We start from the raw sequence: 20,431 nt of genomic DNA on the forward strand, positions 1-20,431 counted from the left end.
AACCCAGGGGCTATACCTGATGTGGAGAAAAATGTATCGAAGTTAATTTATTCATAAAATTACAGTTTTGCATTGTTGTGTTAATAAGTGTAGTTACTTATAATATTACATGGTAGTTCACATTTTACAAATGACACTTTTATTAACAACAGTAATGTGCAAAAACCTCATTTTTATAGGTAAAATTAGGGCTGCACGATTTGGGGAAAATGTCTAATTGCGATTATTCTGGTTAAAATTGTGATTGCGATTTAAAATGCGATTATTATTATTATTTATTAATTTTTACGAATGAAAAGTGTGTATATAACATTTTGTGTTTATATATTAATGTGACTAATAATAATAATTATGATGATTATTATTGTTAAATAAAAATAAGAAATATTACTATTACAATAACATTCATTATTAAAAAATTAAAATGGAGCATTTAAGAATAAATATAACAGTATGATAATAATTATATTTATATTTTACAGTAAACTAAAAATGATGGGTTACCTGTTAGTATGCAGACAGCATATGACTAAAAATAATTAGAAAGGTCTAAGAATTTATTGTAAAAAAAACAATTATTATTATACAAATCTGTGCTTTTTATCTGTGATATCAATTTCTTAAAGTCTATGTCTTTAATATGAAATATGAGCCTCTTATGCATCCACTGTGGGGATTAAAACTCCTGTACATTGAAGAAAAACATATGGATTGTCAAATACATTTATTTAGTTTTGAACATGTGACCTAATTAATTCAAAGTAAAAAATGTGTGATTAAAAATGTATTTACAGTAGCTTTGTTCCAAAACCTGGTGCGCTGCCTACTAAGGGAGCATTATAACCTCATGTGATTGATTTGTAACCCTCTATAAGCAACATAGCACTTTGCATTGAAGACTAAACACACAACTGATTCAATTGAGCTTTGTTTGCATTTCGCTAAGCTTACAGTGTGATATTTACACTTACAGATATTTAATGTTAATTACACTAAGCTATTTGTATTGATGTTCTTCTACATCGAACGAAATATGTTTCTAATCAAGATTTCTTGGTGCGCATTTAGTTTTTTCGATCCATTCTGGGATTGTTTTGTACCGCGAAACTTGCAATGCTGCATTAAAATCAGACCAAAACGAGTTATCTTCTGCCTGCAAAACCAGCATTTTCCAGGATTTGGAACAGACGTATAGACTCCTCATCAGGGAAGCTCATCAGGCAAACCGATAATGATCGTCTTCATCGCCACAGAGTGAAAGCCACGTTTCCCAGCATTAGTGACGGTTCGTAAAACACATTCACGCCGAGTCAACGCTTTACGAGGGCGTCGGATTGGATTGTGTGTTTGGGTCTTCAACCATGTCCGCCCTACTTCATTTTCAGTTTCACTTTTCTGGAAACTCTCACTGACTTTTGGGTTTAATCTAATCAGTATCTTTGTCAGAGAAACACTGAACAAATATGGTTTTAGGCAGTCGGCCAGCCATAAGTGGTACACCCCGTTCTGATCCTAATACGGAATGCTGTTGCTGTTGGCACACACTTCCAAAAGTCCTTTTTCCTTTTGGTCCACATGCGGATCCCAGCACATGGTCATCTGGTCAAAGCCAGAGGTGTACTTTTATCCATGAATGAATAAGGCTGTTAGTTCTGTGTGGAATTGACCATTTCATCACCAGTGGAGACTTGGAGCAGTGCCCTCCATAAAGAAACAAAAGGTAGATCCCAGGCGTCCTTTGTTGAAAAGAAACTACACATTCACAGTGATGTCAAGTTGCTCCAGGGAGGCAAACCGAAATAGCACACGGTGAATACAAAGACGAGGGTATCAGACTGACATTACGAAATTTGCACAATACACACGACTGATAAATGTGCAGCACATTTAAGGTAGTTTGTTGATGTTAAAACCATGTAATCCAAATGGATGGAAGTTTTAAATGCGACCCTAATACTTGTTACGTCCGACCCAGGATCTGGGTTACACAAAAACTACCCAAACACTGGGTTGTTACGTCTGACCCAGGATCTGAGTAACACAAAAACTACCCAAACACTGGGTTGTTACGTCTGACCCAGGATCTGAGTAACACAAAAACTACCCAAACACTGGGTTGTTACGTCTGACCCAGGATCTGAGTAACACAAAAACTACCCAAACACTGGGTTGTTACGTCTGACCCAGGATCTGAGTAACACAAAAACTACCCAAACACTGGGTTGTTACGTCTGACCCAGGATCTGAGTAACACAAAAACTACCCAAACACTGGGTTGCTACGTCTGACCCAGGATCTGAGTAACACAAAAACTACCCAAACACTGGGTTGTTACGCCTGACCCAGGATCTGAGTAACACAAAAACTACCCAAACACTGGGTTGTTACGTCTGACCCAGGATCTGAGTAACACAAAAACTACCCAAACACTGGGTTGTTACGTCTGACCCAGGATCTGAGTAACACAAAAACTACCCAAACACTGGGTTTTTACGCCTGACCCAGGATCTGAGTAACACAAAAACTACCCAAACACTGGGTTGTTACGTCTGACCCAGGATCTGAGTAACACAAAAACTACCCAAACACTGGGTTGTTACGCCTGACCCAGGATCTGAGTAACACAAAAACTACCCAAACACTGGGTTGTCACGTCCGACCCAGGATCTGAGTAACACAAAAACTACCCAAACACTGGGTTGTTAAATCTGACCCAGGATCTGAGTAACACAAAAACTACTCAAACACTGGGTTGTTACGTCTGACCCAGGATCTGAGTAACACAAAAACTACTCAAACACTGGGTTGTTACGTCTGACCCAGGATCTGAGTAACACAAAAACTACCCAAACACTGGGTTGTTACGTCTGACCCAGGATCTGAGTAACACAAAAACTACCCAAACACTGGGTTGCTACGTCTGACCCAGGATCTGAGTAACACAAAAACTACCCAAACACTGGGTTGTTATGTCTGACCCAGGATCTGAGTAACACAAAAATTACCCAAACACTGGGTTGTTACGTCTGACCCAGGATCTGAGTAACACAAAAACTACCCAAACACTGGGTTGTCACGTCCGACCCAGGATCTGAGTAACACAAAAACTACTCAAACACTGGGTTGTTACGTCTGACCCAGGATCCGAGTAACACAAAAACTACCCAAACACTGGGTTGTCACGTCCGACCCAGGATCTGAGTAACACAAAAATTACCCAAACACTGGGTTGTTACGTCTGACCCAGGATCTGAGTAACACAAAAACTACCCAAACACTGGGTTGTCACGTCCGACCCAGGATCTGAGTAACACAAAAACTACCCAAACACTGGGTTGTCACGTCTGACCCAGGATCTGAGTAACACAAAAACTACCCAAACACTGGGTTGTTACGCCTGACCCAGGATCTGAGTAACACAAAAACTACCCAAACACTGGGTTGTCACGTCTGACCCAGGATCTGAGTAACACAAAAACTACCCAAACACTGGGTTGTTACGTCTGACTCAGGATCTGAGTAACACAAAAACTACCCAAACACTGGGTTGTTACGTCTGACCCAGGATCTGAGTAACACAAAAACTACCCAAACACTGGGTTGTTACGTCTGACCCAGGATCTGGGTAACACAAAAACTACTCAAACACTGGGTTGTTACGTCTGACCCAGGATCTGAGTAACACAAAAACTACCAAAACACTGGGTTGTTACATCTGACCCAGGATCTGAGTAACACAAAAACTACTCAAACACTGGGTTGTTACGTCTGACCCAGGATCTGAGCAACACAAAAACTACCCAAACACTGGGTTGTTACGTCTGACCCAGGATCTGAGTAACAAAAACTACCCAAACACTGGGTTGTTACGTCTGACCCAGGATCTGAGTAACACAAAAACTACTCAAACACTGGGTTGTTACGTCTGACCCAGGATCTGGATAACACAAAAACTACCCAAACACTGGGTTGTTACGTCTGACCCAGGATCTGAGTAACACAAAAACTACCCAAACACTGGGTTGTTACGTCTGACCCAGGATCTGAGTAACACAAAAACTACCCAAACACTGGGTTGTTACGTCTGACCCAGGATCTGAGTAACACAAAAACTACCCAAACACTGGGTTGTTACGTCTGACCCAGGATCTGAGTAACACAAAAACTACCCAAACACTGGGTTGTTACGTCTGACCCAGGATCTGAGTAACACAAAAACTACCCAAACACTGGGTTGTTACGTCTGACCCAGGATCTGAGTAACACAAAAACTACTCAAACACTGGGTTGTTACGCCTGACCCAGGATCTGGGTAACACAAAAACTACCAAAACACTGGGTTGTTACGTCTGACCCAGGATCTGAGTAACAAAAACTACCCAAACACTGGGTTGTTACGTCTGACCCAGGATCTGTGTAACACAAAAACTACCAAAACACTGGGTTGTTACGTCTGACCCAGGATCTGTGTAACACAAAAACTACCAAAACACTGGGTTGTTACGTCTGACCCAGGATCTGTGTAACACAAAAACTACCAAAACACTGGGTTGTTACGTCTGACCCAGGATCTGGGTAACACAAAAACTACCCAAACACTGGGTTGTCACGCCTGACCCAGGATCTGAGTAACACAAAAACTACCCAAACACTGGGTTGTTATGTCTGACCCAGGATCTGAGTAACACAACAACAACCCAAACACTGGGTTGTTACGTCTGATTCAGGATCTGTGTAACACAAAAACTACCCAAACACTGGGTTGTCACGTCCGACCCAGGATCTGAGTAACACAAAAACTACCCAAACACTGGGTTGTTAAATCTGACCCAGGATCTGAGTAACACAAAAACTACTCAAACACTGGGTTGTTACGTCTGACCCAGGATCTGAGTAACACAAAAACTACTCAAACACTGGGTTGTTACGTCTGACCCAGGATCTGAGTAACACAAAAACTACCCAAACACTGGGTTGTTACGTCTGACCCAGGATCTGAGTAACACAAAAACTACCCAAACACTGGGTTGCTACGTCTGACCCAGGATCTGAGTAACACAAAAACTACCCAAACACTGGGTTGTTATGTCTGACCCAGGATCTGAGTAACACAAAAATTACCCAAACACTGGGTTGTTACGTCTGACCCAGGATCTGAGTAACACAAAAACTACCCAAACACTGGGTTGTCACGTCCGACCCAGGATCTGAGTAACACAAAAACTACTCAAACACTGGGTTGTTACGTCTGACCCAGGATCCGAGTAACACAAAAACTACCCAAACACTGGGTTGTCACGTCCGACCCAGGATCTGAGTAACACAAAAATTACCCAAACACTGGGTTGTTACGTCTGACCCAGGATCTGAGTAACACAAAAACTACCCAAACACTGGGTTGTCACGTCCGACCCAGGATCTGAGTAACACAAAAACTACCCAAACACTGGGTTGTCACGTCTGACCCAGGATCTGAGTAACACAAAAACTACCCAAACACTGGGTTGTTACGCCTGACCCAGGATCTGAGTAACACAAAAACTACCCAAACACTGGGTTGTCACGTCTGACCCAGGATCTGAGTAACACAAAAACTACCCAAACACTGGGTTGTTACGTCTGACTCAGGATCTGAGTAACACAAAAACTACCCAAACACTGGGTTGTTACGTCTGACCCAGGATCTGAGTAACACAAAAACTACCAAAACACTGGGTTGTTACATCTGACCCAGGATCTGAGTAACACAAAAACTACTCAAACACTGGGTTGTTACGTCTGACCCAGGATCTGAGCAACACAAAAACTACCCAAACACTGGGTTGTTACGTCTGACCCAGGATCTGAGTAACACAAAAACTACTCAAACACTGGGTTGTTACGTCTGACCCAGGATCTGGATAACACAAAAACTACCCAAACACTGGGTTGTTACGTCTGACCCAGGATCTGAGTAACACAAAAACTACCCAAACACTGGGTTGTTACGTCTGACCCAGGATCTGAGTAACACAAAAACTACCCAAACACTGGGTTGTTACGTCTGACCCAGGATCTGAGTAACACAAAAACTACCCAAACACTGGGTTGTTACGTCTGACCCAGGATCTGAGTAACACAAAAACTACCCAAACACTGGGTTGTTACGTCTGACCCAGGATCTGAGTAACACAAAAACTACCCAAACACTGGGTTGTTACGTCTGACCCAGGATCTGAGTAACACAAAAACTACTCAAACACTGGGTTGTTACGCCTGACCCAGGATCTGGGTAACACAAAAACTACCAAAACACTGGGTTGTTACGTCTGACCCAGGATCTGAGTAACAAAAACTACCCAAACACTGGGTTGTTACGTCTGACCCAGGATCTGTGTAACACAAAAACTACCAAAACACTGGGTTGTTACGTCTGACCCAGGATCTGTGTAACACAAAAACTACCAAAACACTGGGTTGTTACGTCTGACCCAGGATCTGTGTAACACAAAAACTACCAAAACACTGGGTTGTTACGTCTGACCCAGGATCTGTGTAACACAAAAACTACCAAAACACTGGGTTGTTACGTCTGACCCAGGATCTGTGTAACACAAAAACTACCAAAACACTGGGTTGTTACGTCTGACTCAGGATCTGAGTAACACAAAAACTACCCAAACACTGGGTTGTTACGTCTGACCCAGGATCTGAGTAACACAAAAACTACCCAAACACTGGGTTGTTACGTCTGACCCAGGATCTGAGTAACACAAAAACTACTCAAACACTGGGTTGTTACGTCTGACTCAGGATCTGAGTAACACAAAAACTACCCAAACATCTCAAAGGCTCAACCCAGAATTAGGGTATAAAAAATAACCCCTTTTTTTTCTGAGTGTAGCAGAACCAGTGGAAATGTCTTTTTCTGCATGTTAGTTTTCACCTTTAGAGTGTTTCTGGTGTCCCTATTGAATTCTTGGCCTGCTGGAGTGTCATCGTGGCAGCTCTAATTGGAATCGCATGCGATCGTTTGTCACTCTGGTGTTATGATGATGATTGATCAGGTTTTATGAAGATGTGGTCAGATAAACCAGATGTTTGTCAAGAAGTCCTTCATGCATTAGTTGCCCTTAAGACCTCCTGCACTGGCTTTTCAATTAAAACAAATTGACTGCTATAGTTGTGTTTCACCTCCAGGACAAAAGGGGCGCTGTGGTTTTCCAAAAACGTTGTTACTGTTACACGTTTAATTCTCGCTTACGGTTCACATGTCTGATTGTTTGGATCTTGACTCTTGGGAAAGACAGTTTTGTCAGTGCCACAGTCCGGGAAGGAAGTATGTTTCCATTAAAGCTGGCCTTTTGGAGGAGAGTTGTGGGGTTTTTTCCCTCCCGTTTTTCATTCGTTCCAGATGTGCCATTTCTCTCTCTCTCTCTCTCTCTCTCTCTCACTCGCACTTCCTTTTTCTTATCTTTCTGTTTTCCCCCTCCCACACCCCATCCCCATCTCTACACACACACGTGCTGTGTTATTGTGGTGTGTGTAGTGTGTGTGTGTCAGAGAGCACTGATGGCCAGTGTATTAGACTGAGCGATTGTCCAAGAGGGGGAAATAAAACGTTTGAGCTTGTTAGGTCTTCAATCACGTAGATCAGTCTCATATTTTCTCTTGTCTCTTCTGTGGCTTTCTCCCCTTCTTGTTTTCCCCTATAAAAGTGTTGTGGTATGGCACAGATTTTATTTTGGCTATAAATGTTTGAGATTGACACCGTAATAGTCATAAATATCAATTATTTTATATTATTTATGCATTTAAATCACTGTTATAAATTCATGTATGTTACTTTTTGTGTGTGTATATATATATTGCCAAAAGTTTTGGGACGCCTGCCTTTACATGCACATGAGCTTTAATGCCATCCCATTCTTCATCTGTAGGGTTTAATATGGAGTCGGCCCACCCTTCACAGCTCTAACAGCTTCAGCTCTTCTTTCCTCAAGGTTTAGGAGTGTGTTTATGGGGATTCTTCTAGAAGCGCATGTGTGAGGTCAGGCACTGATGTTGGACGAGAAGGCCTGGCTCTCAGTCTCCGCTCTAATTCATCCCAAAGCTGTTCTATCTGGTTGAGGTCAGGACTCAAGTTCCTCCACACCAAACTCACTCATCCATGTCTTTATGGAGACGCTTTGTGCACTGGTCAGTCATGCTGGGACAGGAAGGGGCCGTCCCAAAACTGTTCCCACAAAGTTGGGAGCATGAAATTGTCCAACATGTCTTGGTGAAGCATTAAGAGTTCCTTTCACTGGACCTAAGGGGCCATGCCCAACCCCATAATCCCCCCTCCACCAAACTTTACACTTGACACAATGCAGTCAGGCAAGTCCAGTTCTCCTGGCAAACGCCAAACCCAGACTCGTCCATGGGATTGTCAGACAGAGAAGCGTGATTGGTCACTCAGAGAACACGTCTCCACTGCTCTAGAGTCCAGTGGCGGCGCGCTTTACCCCACTGCATCCCACACTTTGCATTGCACTTGGTGATGTTAGGCTTGGATGAGCTGCTCGGCCATGGAAACCCATTCCATGAAGCTCTACACACTGTTCTTGAGCTCATCTGAAGGCCACAGAAGTTTGGAGGTCTGGAGCTCTTGACTTCTGTGACCCTCAGCATGCGCTGACCCCGCTCTGTGATTTCACTTTGTGGCTGAGTTGCTGTTGTTTCCAATCGCTTCCACTTTGTTATAATCCCACTAACAGTTGAGCGTGGAATATTTAGTAGTGAGGAAATGTCCCGAATGGACTTCACGGCCCCACGCTTGAGTTCTCTGAGCTCCTGAGAGCGGCCCATTCTCTCACTAATGTTCAATGATTTCGAGGGGTGTCCCAATACTTTTTGCAATATAGTGTGTGTGTATGTATATATATATATATATATATATATATATATATATATATATATATATATATATATATATATATATATATATATATATATATATATATATATATATATATATATATATATAGCTGTTTGTTGATGATTAAATTATGAAATTAAATTATAAAATTTTTTTAATTATTCTAATTTTATGAGATACTGAATTTGGGATTTTCCTTAGCTGTCAGTTATAATCATCAAAATTAAAATAAATAAACATTTGAAATATATCAGTCTGTGTGTAATGAATTAATATAATATACAAGTTTCACTTTTTTGAATGGAATTAGTGAAATAAATCAACTTTTTGATGATATTCTAATTATATGACCAGCACCTGTATATCTATGCTGTGTCTTGATGATTACATTTTTTAAAATCATTATTTTATGATATAAAATAATAATAAATATTAATTATATAATTGTATGAAATGAAGGTATAGTAAATATGCATTAGTTATATAATTATATACAATTATTGTATAATAAATATTAATTTTAAGTGATTTAATTTGGTTGCGTTACTGGTCCGTAATAATGTTGTGTCAGTTTTGTTTCTGTGAACGTGCCTCAGCTCTAGGACTGCTTTCACTCTTCAAATCCTCTTTTTTATGACCCCCATCTTTATTAAATATTAATTTGAAACTTAAGAAAACCAGGATCTGGTTAATATCTCCTGTCAGTGGTTCTGACGCATGCAGACTAAATAACTTAAACATCTGCAGATGGAAATCCTGTGTGTGTGTGTGTGTGTGTTCACCTGTGGGTAATGCATGAACCTGCTGCTGTAGCTGATGGCACGATGCCCAGGTGATGCCATATAGCGATCATACACTCATCTTTCTGAGGTGATTATGGTTGTAACAAACATGTCTCCTCTGTGTTTGTGTTTGTACAGTTGCGGTATCAGCACGGGCTGTCCACACCGGATCTGCGGCAGACTTTACCCAACCTGAAGAACTTCCTTGAGCACGGACTACTTGTAAGATGGTGAGTTATTACATTATTATTGGTGTTTGCTAAGCTATGGACAATGAACATCATATCTCAATTTGTGATCAGACGTATAATTTTAAGTGGTGGTTGATAAAACTGGCAAAAAATGACTTGTATTAAACGCGGGACCGAAGCCATGTCCAGTAACTAGAGTGTTATAGAGGCTCTTTTGGGCTCTTGTCTCAGCAGAAACCACCTAGAAAAAAAACTAAAAAGCACAAAAACAGCACAGCAACATTCTGGCAACTACTGTAGTTTTTTATATTATCTTTGAACAGCATTGACTTTTTTTTCTTATATTGCTATTTTTCATAATTATTAGTTTTCTACAAAAATTTTTTAAAATATTCATAACATGCATATATATTTACTTTTTATATTTGTTTATATTTTTCAGAAAAAGTAAAAAAAAAATAGCTTTTCTTATATTGTCTTAATTGTTTCACAGAAAATATTCATATTTATTTTCAACAACTTTTTTCTTATTTCTATTTTTCTACAAAGAATTTAAAATATTTTCATAACATACATATGTATTTTCATATTTTCTTTTTATATCTGTACTCGTATTTTTAAGAAAAAGTAAACAATATTTTACTTACGTTTTCGATATTGTCTTCACAGAAAATGTAAAAATATTAATAATTAATTTCAGTGACATTTTTCTTATATTTTCTTATGTATTTTCAGATTTCCTTTTATATATTTGTACTCCTATTTTTCAGAAAAAGTACAAAATATTTTATTTATGTTTTCCATATTGTCTTAATTGTTTCACAGAAAATGCAAAAAATATTCACATTTATTTTCAACAACTTTTTTCTTGTATTTCTATTTATCATAATTATTATTTTTCTAAAAAAAATTTAAAATGTCTAGATTTTTTAGCAGAACATGTACAAATATTAATAATAATTTCATAATTTTATATTCTTTTCATTAGCTTTTTTTCTTATTTCTAATTTTTCACAATTATTATTTTTATACAAAAAATATTCATAACATGCATATTTATTTTCATTTTTTTATATTTGTACTCATATTTTTAAGAAAAAGTAAACAATATTTTATTTATATGTTTTCTATATTGTCTTAATTGTTTCACAGAAAATGCTTAACTATTCACAATATTTATTTTCAACAACTTTTTTCTTATATTTCTAGTTATCATAATTATTATTTTTCTACAAAAAAAGTCTAGATTGTTTAGCAGAAAATGTTTTATAACAAATATATTTTTTATTTTCATTAGCTTTTTTCTTATTTCTATTTTTCATAATTATTTTTTCTACAAAAAAAATTCATAACATGCATATGTATTTTCTTTTTTTTATAGTTTTATAGTAATATTTTATTTATGTTTTCTATATTGTCTTAATTGTTTCACAGAAAATGTAAAAATATTCACAATATTTATTTTCAACTTTTCTCTTATATTTCTTTTACATAATTATTTTTACATTTTTTAAGTGTTCACAACATGCATATGTATTTTAATATTTTTTTATATTTGTACTAATATATTTATTTTCATATTTTCTTCACATATATATACTCATATTACAAAGAAAATGTAAAATATTGATTATATTCATATTTATTTCAGAAAATGTAAAAATCTTGATGTTCTCGAACTGGTAAATTATTGTAGCATTAGTGCTAAACGTTTTCTAAAACCGTACATTGGCGTCTGTTGATATTGCGCTGTGATAAACCGCTGGACTAACTCTACCAGCTTCAGAAAGCAACAAAACGAGCATTTTCACAACAGCGATGATCAAAATTCCCAAGTGTGTCCGTTTAAAACCAACAGCAGCCAAAAAAACAGCCTGCTTTTGATCTCTCCGGCTCGTTCGTGGTTCAGTGATCGGCAAAGCATCTATCTGAACGTTCATTTAATAATCTGTGTTTTGAAAGGAAGGAGGCCAGCAGAAGTAAAAGGCTTCAGTTACCCCCCAAGTAATGTTTAATGGATTGTGGAAATGGTTAAGATGGAACAGATGAAAGTGTGACCTTTTGACCCCGTGAACCGTACAGAGTGGCAGGAAGTAAAGGAGGAAGTGGAAGTCCGGTGAACCGGCGGTAGTGGACCTGAGGGCAGTCATGTTGATTTGACGGTTCGCTTAAAACCGTGAAAGAGCCGTTTCCGTGTCCCCGGGGACCGAATACACAAACACCAAACTGCAGAACATTCCTTCCACGTCTTCCTCATAAACCATAACAGCACATTGAGACCCTCGAGGAATCATGTTACGTGACACGGAGTCAAACAGCAGAAATATGAAATATAGAGTAAAAGGATTCTTTTATTTTCCGTTTGTTGCAGACTGCTTTTATTACTCCTGCATCCACTTCCTCCCCTCTCAGTTTAGATGATGTTTCCAGGGCAGGGGCCAGAGATGTGAATTATCGGCACATAAAAATCTGCATCAGGGCAGCTGCAGGAGGTCCTTAAGGGACGGGAGTCGCAGAGAAAGCACGGGAAGAAATGGGAATGGTGGGAGAACCATGGGAACTTCCAGAGGAGCACATTTTGGGAAAATATGGAGATTACTTCTTCCGTAATCCCAATGGACGTTTATAAAGTAAAGGGAGATTGTGAGACGGGCTTGTTTGATCCGTTCAAATTTGTTCTAGAGGTTGACACACCTCCCGCCCCCCGTGTGTGTGTGTGTGTGTGAGTGTGTGTGTGGGAGTTTTGCACGTCGCATGTCTAACAACTGGATTTCCCAACAGGGGTTATTCATATTTGATCATTTGGCTCAGATTCCTGGACTCCGCATGCGTTTCAGCTCCATTTACAGACTGGACGATAAACTAAATCTCTTTTTTCAGGGAAAGATACCTGGTTTTTCCAGAATAGTTTTGGGAATACACTATTTGACACACCAAGTCTAAATGATAACGCTGATCCACGATCATTTACATTATGACCAAGCCTTGTGGGCTTATGTATTTTGAATGGAATCAAAGTAAACTTGTGAAGGACAGACGATGTTCAGACTGACAAAGTTGTGCTATTGTGTATCTGGGTGTCCATCTGCGGTCCGGTGGAACCTAAGATTATGTTACTAATACAATTAGACGCCCCCTGAAATTGCCTCATCGTCACGGCATCCTCAATAAACCCGTCGATTGTTCGAATATCCCTATTTAATAATTGTTTAATCGATACATCATCCTCAATAAACCCGTCTCAGGCGTGTTTCCTCCGATCTTTCGAATATTCCGATCTATTATGACCTCTGACCTGTAAAGTTGTCCAGAATAATAATCATACGCTGTTTGTTAATTGGCCAGAGGAGATTCAGGAGAACTGCCCCCCCGACTGAGCCTGGTTTCTCCCATGGTTTATTTTCCTCCATTTTGCTCCTGATGGGGTTTTGGTTTCCTTGCCACTGTTGCCTCTGGCTTGGCGTGCTCAGTTGGGGACACTACATTTTTCAACTAAATATCCAAATAAATCTATTTATTAAACTAAATTAACCATATAAACTAAATTACTGATCTAATTACTGATCAAAAGCCCACATTGTCACTGTATGATAATTGAAATGAACTGATGACATCACTGTTTTCTCCAGAACGGCTGAATAAAACTGTTGCATTATTTTCCTGTTTAACACTGTGAAGCTGCTTTATAAATAAAGTTGACTTGACTTGACTTAAAGAGCACCTATCATGGCATTTAAAATGTTCCAAATATTGTTTTAGAAGTCCCCAACAACAGTTTTGCATGCATGCAATGACAAAAAAGACTTTAGTTTTCTTATAATATGCATTTATTTTTACCTGTTTTGACAGCGATTCTCAAATGATTCCTTTAGTGATTCACTTTTCAAAACCCCGCCTTTACGTGACGCTAATCTGCGGTGATTGGTCCGATGACCCAGTCAGTTGTGATTGGTATAGTCTGCAGATATTTTCGGAAACGGAACGCCCATCAAAGTCTTATAATGACAGTAATTTGTTAATATGTGTCAGGAGTTATGAATATGAAAACCGTGTCGGTACCGTTTGATTGTAATATGAGCCTCAGCTGATCTCATTCATAAAAAAACTCCTCTATTCTCCTCACGAAGACTCGCGACAAATCAACATCCCTCAGGGCTTTTAGTTCAAAAGTGTGCAGATGAGGAGAAATATTGGTAGATTCTCAGATGTCTGTCAAATTTCTAAACAGAGGAGTATTTTTTATTCAATACTTCCTCAAAATGGGCAGAAATAGCCTAATCATGAGCGATTGAGTCTCTTATGTGTTGTTTTCAATTCATCCTGGCAGCTGGAGGGCGCTCTGTGCACATGTAGTCCATATATGGTACAGACAGACGAAGAAGATACCATGTGCCATAATAAAAGTCCATAATAAAAGCTTCCTGAGATCGCGAAACATACATTTGACGACTAATAATAAACACTCAATCGCGACGATGTATGGTTTGTCTTCAAGCCACTTAGTCTTCAAATGCTCATCCTTGGGCAGATGAAAAAAGTTTGCTTTTGAGTCGCACTTCAGAACACAGCGTCTCGTCGCCATAATGTTTTGTAGTTTTCACTGGCGTCTTGGAGCGCAATAAGTGGGCGTATCGTATTCAAATAACTTGACAAGTTGACGTCATCTAGTCAGAGAAAAAGCTTCGGTCTTCTAACGATTCTTAAAAATGACTCAGAGTCGACTCTTACTTTTGAAAGAAAATAACTATATATACGGTGCACTGTCATATTTCAAGCTATCACAGGATGTTTTTGTTCACTTAGATCTATGTTACACACTACATGAAAGGTAAATTTCAAAATTCCATGATAGGTGCTCTTTAACTTACTAAGGACCTTAATAATGCAATCGAATTGTTGGAATTTCCAGCTTCCTATTTTAGGAAAAATGCAGCTAAACTCTAGACTGGGTAAACCCAGCCTGATCTGCCGGCGATTTGACTTCGCCCTGCAACTCAGTCTGGAAACCTGTACATTCATTTCTACTGCTTCTGTTACACTTTTGCGGCAACCAATCACAGACTGGCTTATCCACCTGGCGCGCTATTGGCGGGTTTAACACAATGACGGACAGAGAAGCGATGGGTCGTTGACTTGTTGATCACGCCTCTTGTGGTCTGATTGGTTGAAGGACTATCCAATTGACCGTTTGCAAAGACCCGCCCCCTTTAGTTACTGTTGCTAAGCCATGGCGCTCTCACACCACACACACATTCTCACGTAGAGAAAACACATCGCGGAGCAAAGAGGACACTGACAACACGCCCACAGACAGGACAGGACAGAGCAAGTCACTTTTGATATGAAACAAAGTCTCAACTTTGAAATTGTCATTTTTTTTAAAAGAAATTTAAACACTAAATAGCGTTTTGTGGCTCTTTAATATGTCTGTAGCACCTCAAGCTGCTCGTGAACCGATCATCTCTTCCTTCTAGTTCATTGATAAGCATGAAATAAACATGAATGAACACTAAAAGAAATGTGCTGGAAATCAAATGTAGGCATAAAACATTAATTTAATTTATCTTTTAATCATATGAATTGAAACTTTTTTGTCAAACAAAGTGCAATTAAAACATGGAAGAGCAATTTTGATTAAACCACTCATTCTCACAGACACATAAAAAATGCAAGATTCATATTTAAATAGTCTTTTTAATATTCACAGACACTAGTTTTAGTCACACAAATTCTGTGAAATTCTGCGTTATACTGTAAATTCTGTTTTTATGACTGGATTGTATCTGTGTTTTCCTCATTGTGGAGATCATAGGGTCCTATGTTTCTGCTGTAGTCTGTGTATTAGTGTTGTCACGATACTGGAATTTCTGACTTCGATACAATACCTGGAAAAGTATCGACATTCGATACCACGGGGAAAAAACGCTGCATATACTGTCAAATTTGTTTTAATATCATTTCATTTTTTTTTTTTCATCAATTGAAAGTCTAGGCAATCAAAAATTCCATCTGAAGAGATCACTTTATATGATAAAGCTTTTAATTTCTTTTTCATATATAAACGTTGATCAATTATCTCACAAATATTTGCTTACTCAATGTATTTTTTACAACGGGGTAATTTTGTTGCAATAGCTTACACAGCACAAGGTAGCTTGATTTCAAACGGTAAATTGAATTTAAAAAGACAAGTAAACAGTAATAAAATAAGAACAAATCAAAACATTTAATAGAATAGAATAAATGTACAAATGAAATAGACTGCTTTTTGTTTTCAGGAGGTCTAACAGTATTCAGGTAAGAAACTGAATAAAAAAACAGAGTAATCAAATTTAAAATAACATCGGATAATATTCATTATAAAAAATGAATTGCAGACGAATCCATTAAAGTTACACATGTTAATGAGTAGGGCTGTGCTCAGAATATCGACACAACGATACATCGTCATGAATTCCTGGCGATGTGCGTATCGATACAGCTGCTGCGCATCGATACTGTGTGTGCGAGCAGCAGTGCAAGACATTCAAAATGGAGAAGAGGTTTTCAGTTAATGAATGAACGGAACATTGCAGCGGGCCTCACATCCATTAAATAGCAATACTCTTTGTGCTTTGTTGCTAATGATATAAAACAAGGTCTCAGATTTCGAATTGTGTCCATTTTATTATGAAATTCAAAAACATAAATACCGTTTTGGCGCTGTGGCGTGAGATCGCTTTGGCGCAGCTCAGCTCTAGTTTTTAATGTTCTTCAATATTTAATGCTTGTTTGAATTAATTTGGCAAGTTTTTATGACAGCCACCATCTAACTGTTTATATTTTAAAATAAAATCTAGGACTATATGATTATGTAATTTGTAAAGTTAATATTATAACTTTGTTATTATAAAAAAAACATGATGTAATTTAAGTGTTTGTACAAATCAGTTATTTTTTACCTTTAATATTATAGTACAACTGACTCCCATAGTTTACAGTATTAGTTAAGAGATTGGTTTTCCCAAATTTGTTTTAGATTTTAGATTTATCGCGAGATTTGTTTTACATTCCAAAATGTGCCATGTATTGTACCTGATATATATATCCAAAATAATCAAAATTGAACCAAGCCTTTCCAAAGTTTTTTTGTGAAAATGTATTTATTTCATTTAACTTAGTTTTTTTAATGACAAAAACAAAATAGTTTTTCAGTTATCACAGCTGTTCTAACACTGGTTATTCAATGAAAACAGATATTACTGTTACTAAACTCTGGTCAAAAGAAATTTAATTCCAAATTGATCCATATCGTGATGCGTATCGTATCGTGATGTGTATCGTATCGTGATGTGTATCGTATCGTGACATTGTTGGTGATACACAGCCCAATTAATGAGTCAAGAGCAGTAAGTGATTGTTTGTCTTTTTGTAGTTTTAAAAACATTATTATTAGTGGCATGTTTATTCGGCTGCTGCCCCTTTAAGACCTGACGCACGCATGGATCCCAAACACTGTTCCTGTAACACATTCTTCCTCAACTGTTTGCGACTGTGTTTATGCGAATACTGACCATTAATAAGCTGGAAAAAAGGAGCACTTGAATGTCAGAGGCGGCTTTATTACGGTATGTGTGTGTGCGCTTCAGATGCGAGCGCTAAATCTGCGGGAATGAGTAGAATTATGTGCAATCTTGCGCAAAATTCAGACCCGTCACACCAACCATGTTCAGGGGGTTAACTGGAGTGAATGAGAGACTCGCTGTCGGTCGGAGATGAGAGGAGAGCAAGAAAGTGCAGCTGGTATCGATACTGTAGAAGGGAGTATTGGTATCGTTCAGATATTCAGTATCAATAGATATCGAAATATTGATATTTTTGACAACACTACTGTGTATGCAGGGACATTTCTCACACCCCTTTGTTTGAAGGGCTATCTGGCCCCTCCAACCAAAAGAGAATCGAAAGTGTAGGGGTAGAAATGGGATTGGGCATTAAAAACGTCACATCAAATAATGTTTGCTCAAACTAAAGTCTATTAGAGATGTCTGACCGGCAAAGCCCATGCAGAATCGGCACTGATTTTGAGGAAAAATCTCGAACTTTGTAAATGCCAGGCATCTGTGTAGCTTTCTGTGGGCGCAAATTGTATGCAGATTGTGCCATAGTTTTGTGTAAAATGTTAACATGGCGGAGTCCTGTCGAACAAGCTCAGTCTGCTTATCTCACATCTCTAACTGATCCTTTCACCATCCTGTTGCTCTTTCCCATTCAAACACTGATTGTCAGCGAGATTCAGCCTTCATCTGGAGCTATAATCAGACTCATGCGTTTCCAGTCCAGTCTGAGATGCCAAGTGGGGAAGAGGAGCAAAACGATGAGAGTTTAGAACAGTGGATGGAGTGTAAGAAGAAACCGAGAGCGAAGATGGTGAAAGGCAGACGGGGGGTGCAAGACATGGTGCCGCTGTGTTAATGACGTGTCCCGCCGAGTTCAAACCCAATATGCGAAACATTCTCTTATTTATGGCGCAGGACTCTGGCAGAGCTTTAGAGGTCTGCAGCCCCACTGTGAGCTCCTGAGAGCGGGTAAAGACAGGGAGGCGCGGGGGGAATGTGGACGTGAAGGGGCTGATGTGACTCAACACCCCAGGATGGAAACTCTAGGGTGGGGTTGGGAGTTCTGAAGAATCTCCTGGAACTCTGCTGAAAGTGCAACACTAACAAACCATAAATCTTCATCTTTTTATCTTGTTCAACCCTTCATGTTCTGTTTTTTTGGTTTGGTTTAAATCTAAACCCGCCCACCCAGTTTAGCCTATAGCGCTGGCCGAAAGTCACAAGCTCCACCCATCTACAGTAAGTTCTTGGCACCATGGGTGGATTCTTTTCCATCCATTTGGGAACATGATTCATCAAGCAACTGTTTTATTATACATTTTCACAACAAGCTAATCCAGTATATAAATGTCTGTCAAATAGTTTGAAGGAATGCCTGATTCATAATAAACAATATTTTTGGATGTCCACCCTTGGTAATCCCTTAATCCTGGGTACACTTAGAAATATAGGTCCTTTCTATGTTACAATACCTTCTCGCCCGTTTAATGTGCAAAGACAACTATAAGTTAGCAAATCTTGGTTGAAACATAGCATGTGTATGTGTGTATATTAGTGCTGTCAAAACTAGCGTGTTAATGCATGTGATTAATTTTTCATTTCAATAAACGCAGCATCAGTTTTTCCGTCAGAAGAGAACGCACTGACTATGACACACACACACACGACACTCAGAAAGACAGAAGAGAACACACTGACTATGACACACACACACACACACACAACGCTCAGAAAGACAGAAGAGAACGCACTGACTGTGAATGTCCTGACTATGACACACACACACACACACACGACACTCAGAAAGACAGAAGAAAACGCACTGACTGTGAATGTCCTGACTATGACACACACACACACACACACACACACACGACACTCAGAAAGACAGAAGAGAACGCACTGGCTATGACACACACACACAGCTCACACACACAGCTCAGAAAGACAGAAGAGAACGCACTGACTGTGAATGTCCTGAAAATGACACACACACACACACACACACAACGCTCAGAAAGACAGAAGAGAACGCGCTGACTGTGAATGTCCTGACTATGACACACACACACACACACACAACGCTCAGAAAGACAGAAGAGAACGCACTGACTGTGAATGTCCTGACTATGACACACACACACAGACACACACACACACACGACGCTCAGAAAGACAGAAGAGAACGCACTGACTGTGAATGTCCTGACTATGACACACACACACACACACACACACGACACTCAGAAAGACAGAAGAGAACGCGCTGACTGTGAATGTCCTGACTATGACACACACACACACACACACACGACGCTCAGAAAGACAGAAGAGAACGCACTGACTATGACACACACACACACACAGCTCAGAAAGACAGAAGAGAACGCACTGACTATGACACACACACGACACTCAGAAAGACAGAAGAGAACGCACTGACTGAATGTCCTGACTATGACACACACACACACACACACACAGCTCAGAAAGACAGAAGAGAACACACTGACTGTGAATGTCCTGACTATGACACACACACACACACACACACACGACACTCAGAAAGACAGAAGAGAACGCACTGACTATGACACACACACACACACACACACAGCTCAGAAAGACAGAAGAGAACGCACTGACTATGACACACACACACACACAGCTCAGAAAGACAGAAGAGAACGCACTGACTATGACACACACACACACACACACAGCTCAGAAAGACAGAAGAGAACGCACTGACTATGACACACACACACACACACAGCTCAGAAAGACAGAAGAGAACGCACTGACTATGACACACACACACACACACAGCTCAGAAAGACAGAAGAGAACGCGCTGACTGTGAATGTCCTGACTATGACACACACTCACAACGCTCAGAAAGACAGAAGAGAACGCACTGACTGTGAATGTCCTGACTATGACACACACACACAGACACAC

General features: G+C 39.2%; 1 protein-coding gene across 1 annotated transcript in view; it reads left to right on the forward strand.

Annotated features, from left to right (window-relative positions):
• uvrag (UV radiation resistance associated gene) overlaps window positions 1-20,431 on the forward strand; it is a 240,914-nt gene that overhangs the window by 209,338 nt on the left and 11,145 nt on the right. The window contains exon 14 of the mRNA XM_079804580.1: window positions 9,820-9,911. Coding sequence (XP_079660706.1) covers window positions 9,820-9,911 — 92 coding nt within the window. The remainder of the gene's footprint in view (window positions 1-9,819; window positions 9,912-20,431) is intronic.

Source organism: Gobio gobio (genome assembly GCF_949357685.1).
Source record: "Gobio gobio genome assembly, chromosome: 22".
In the NCBI taxonomy this organism is placed as follows: Eukaryota; Metazoa; Chordata; class Actinopteri; order Cypriniformes; family Gobionidae; genus Gobio; species Gobio gobio.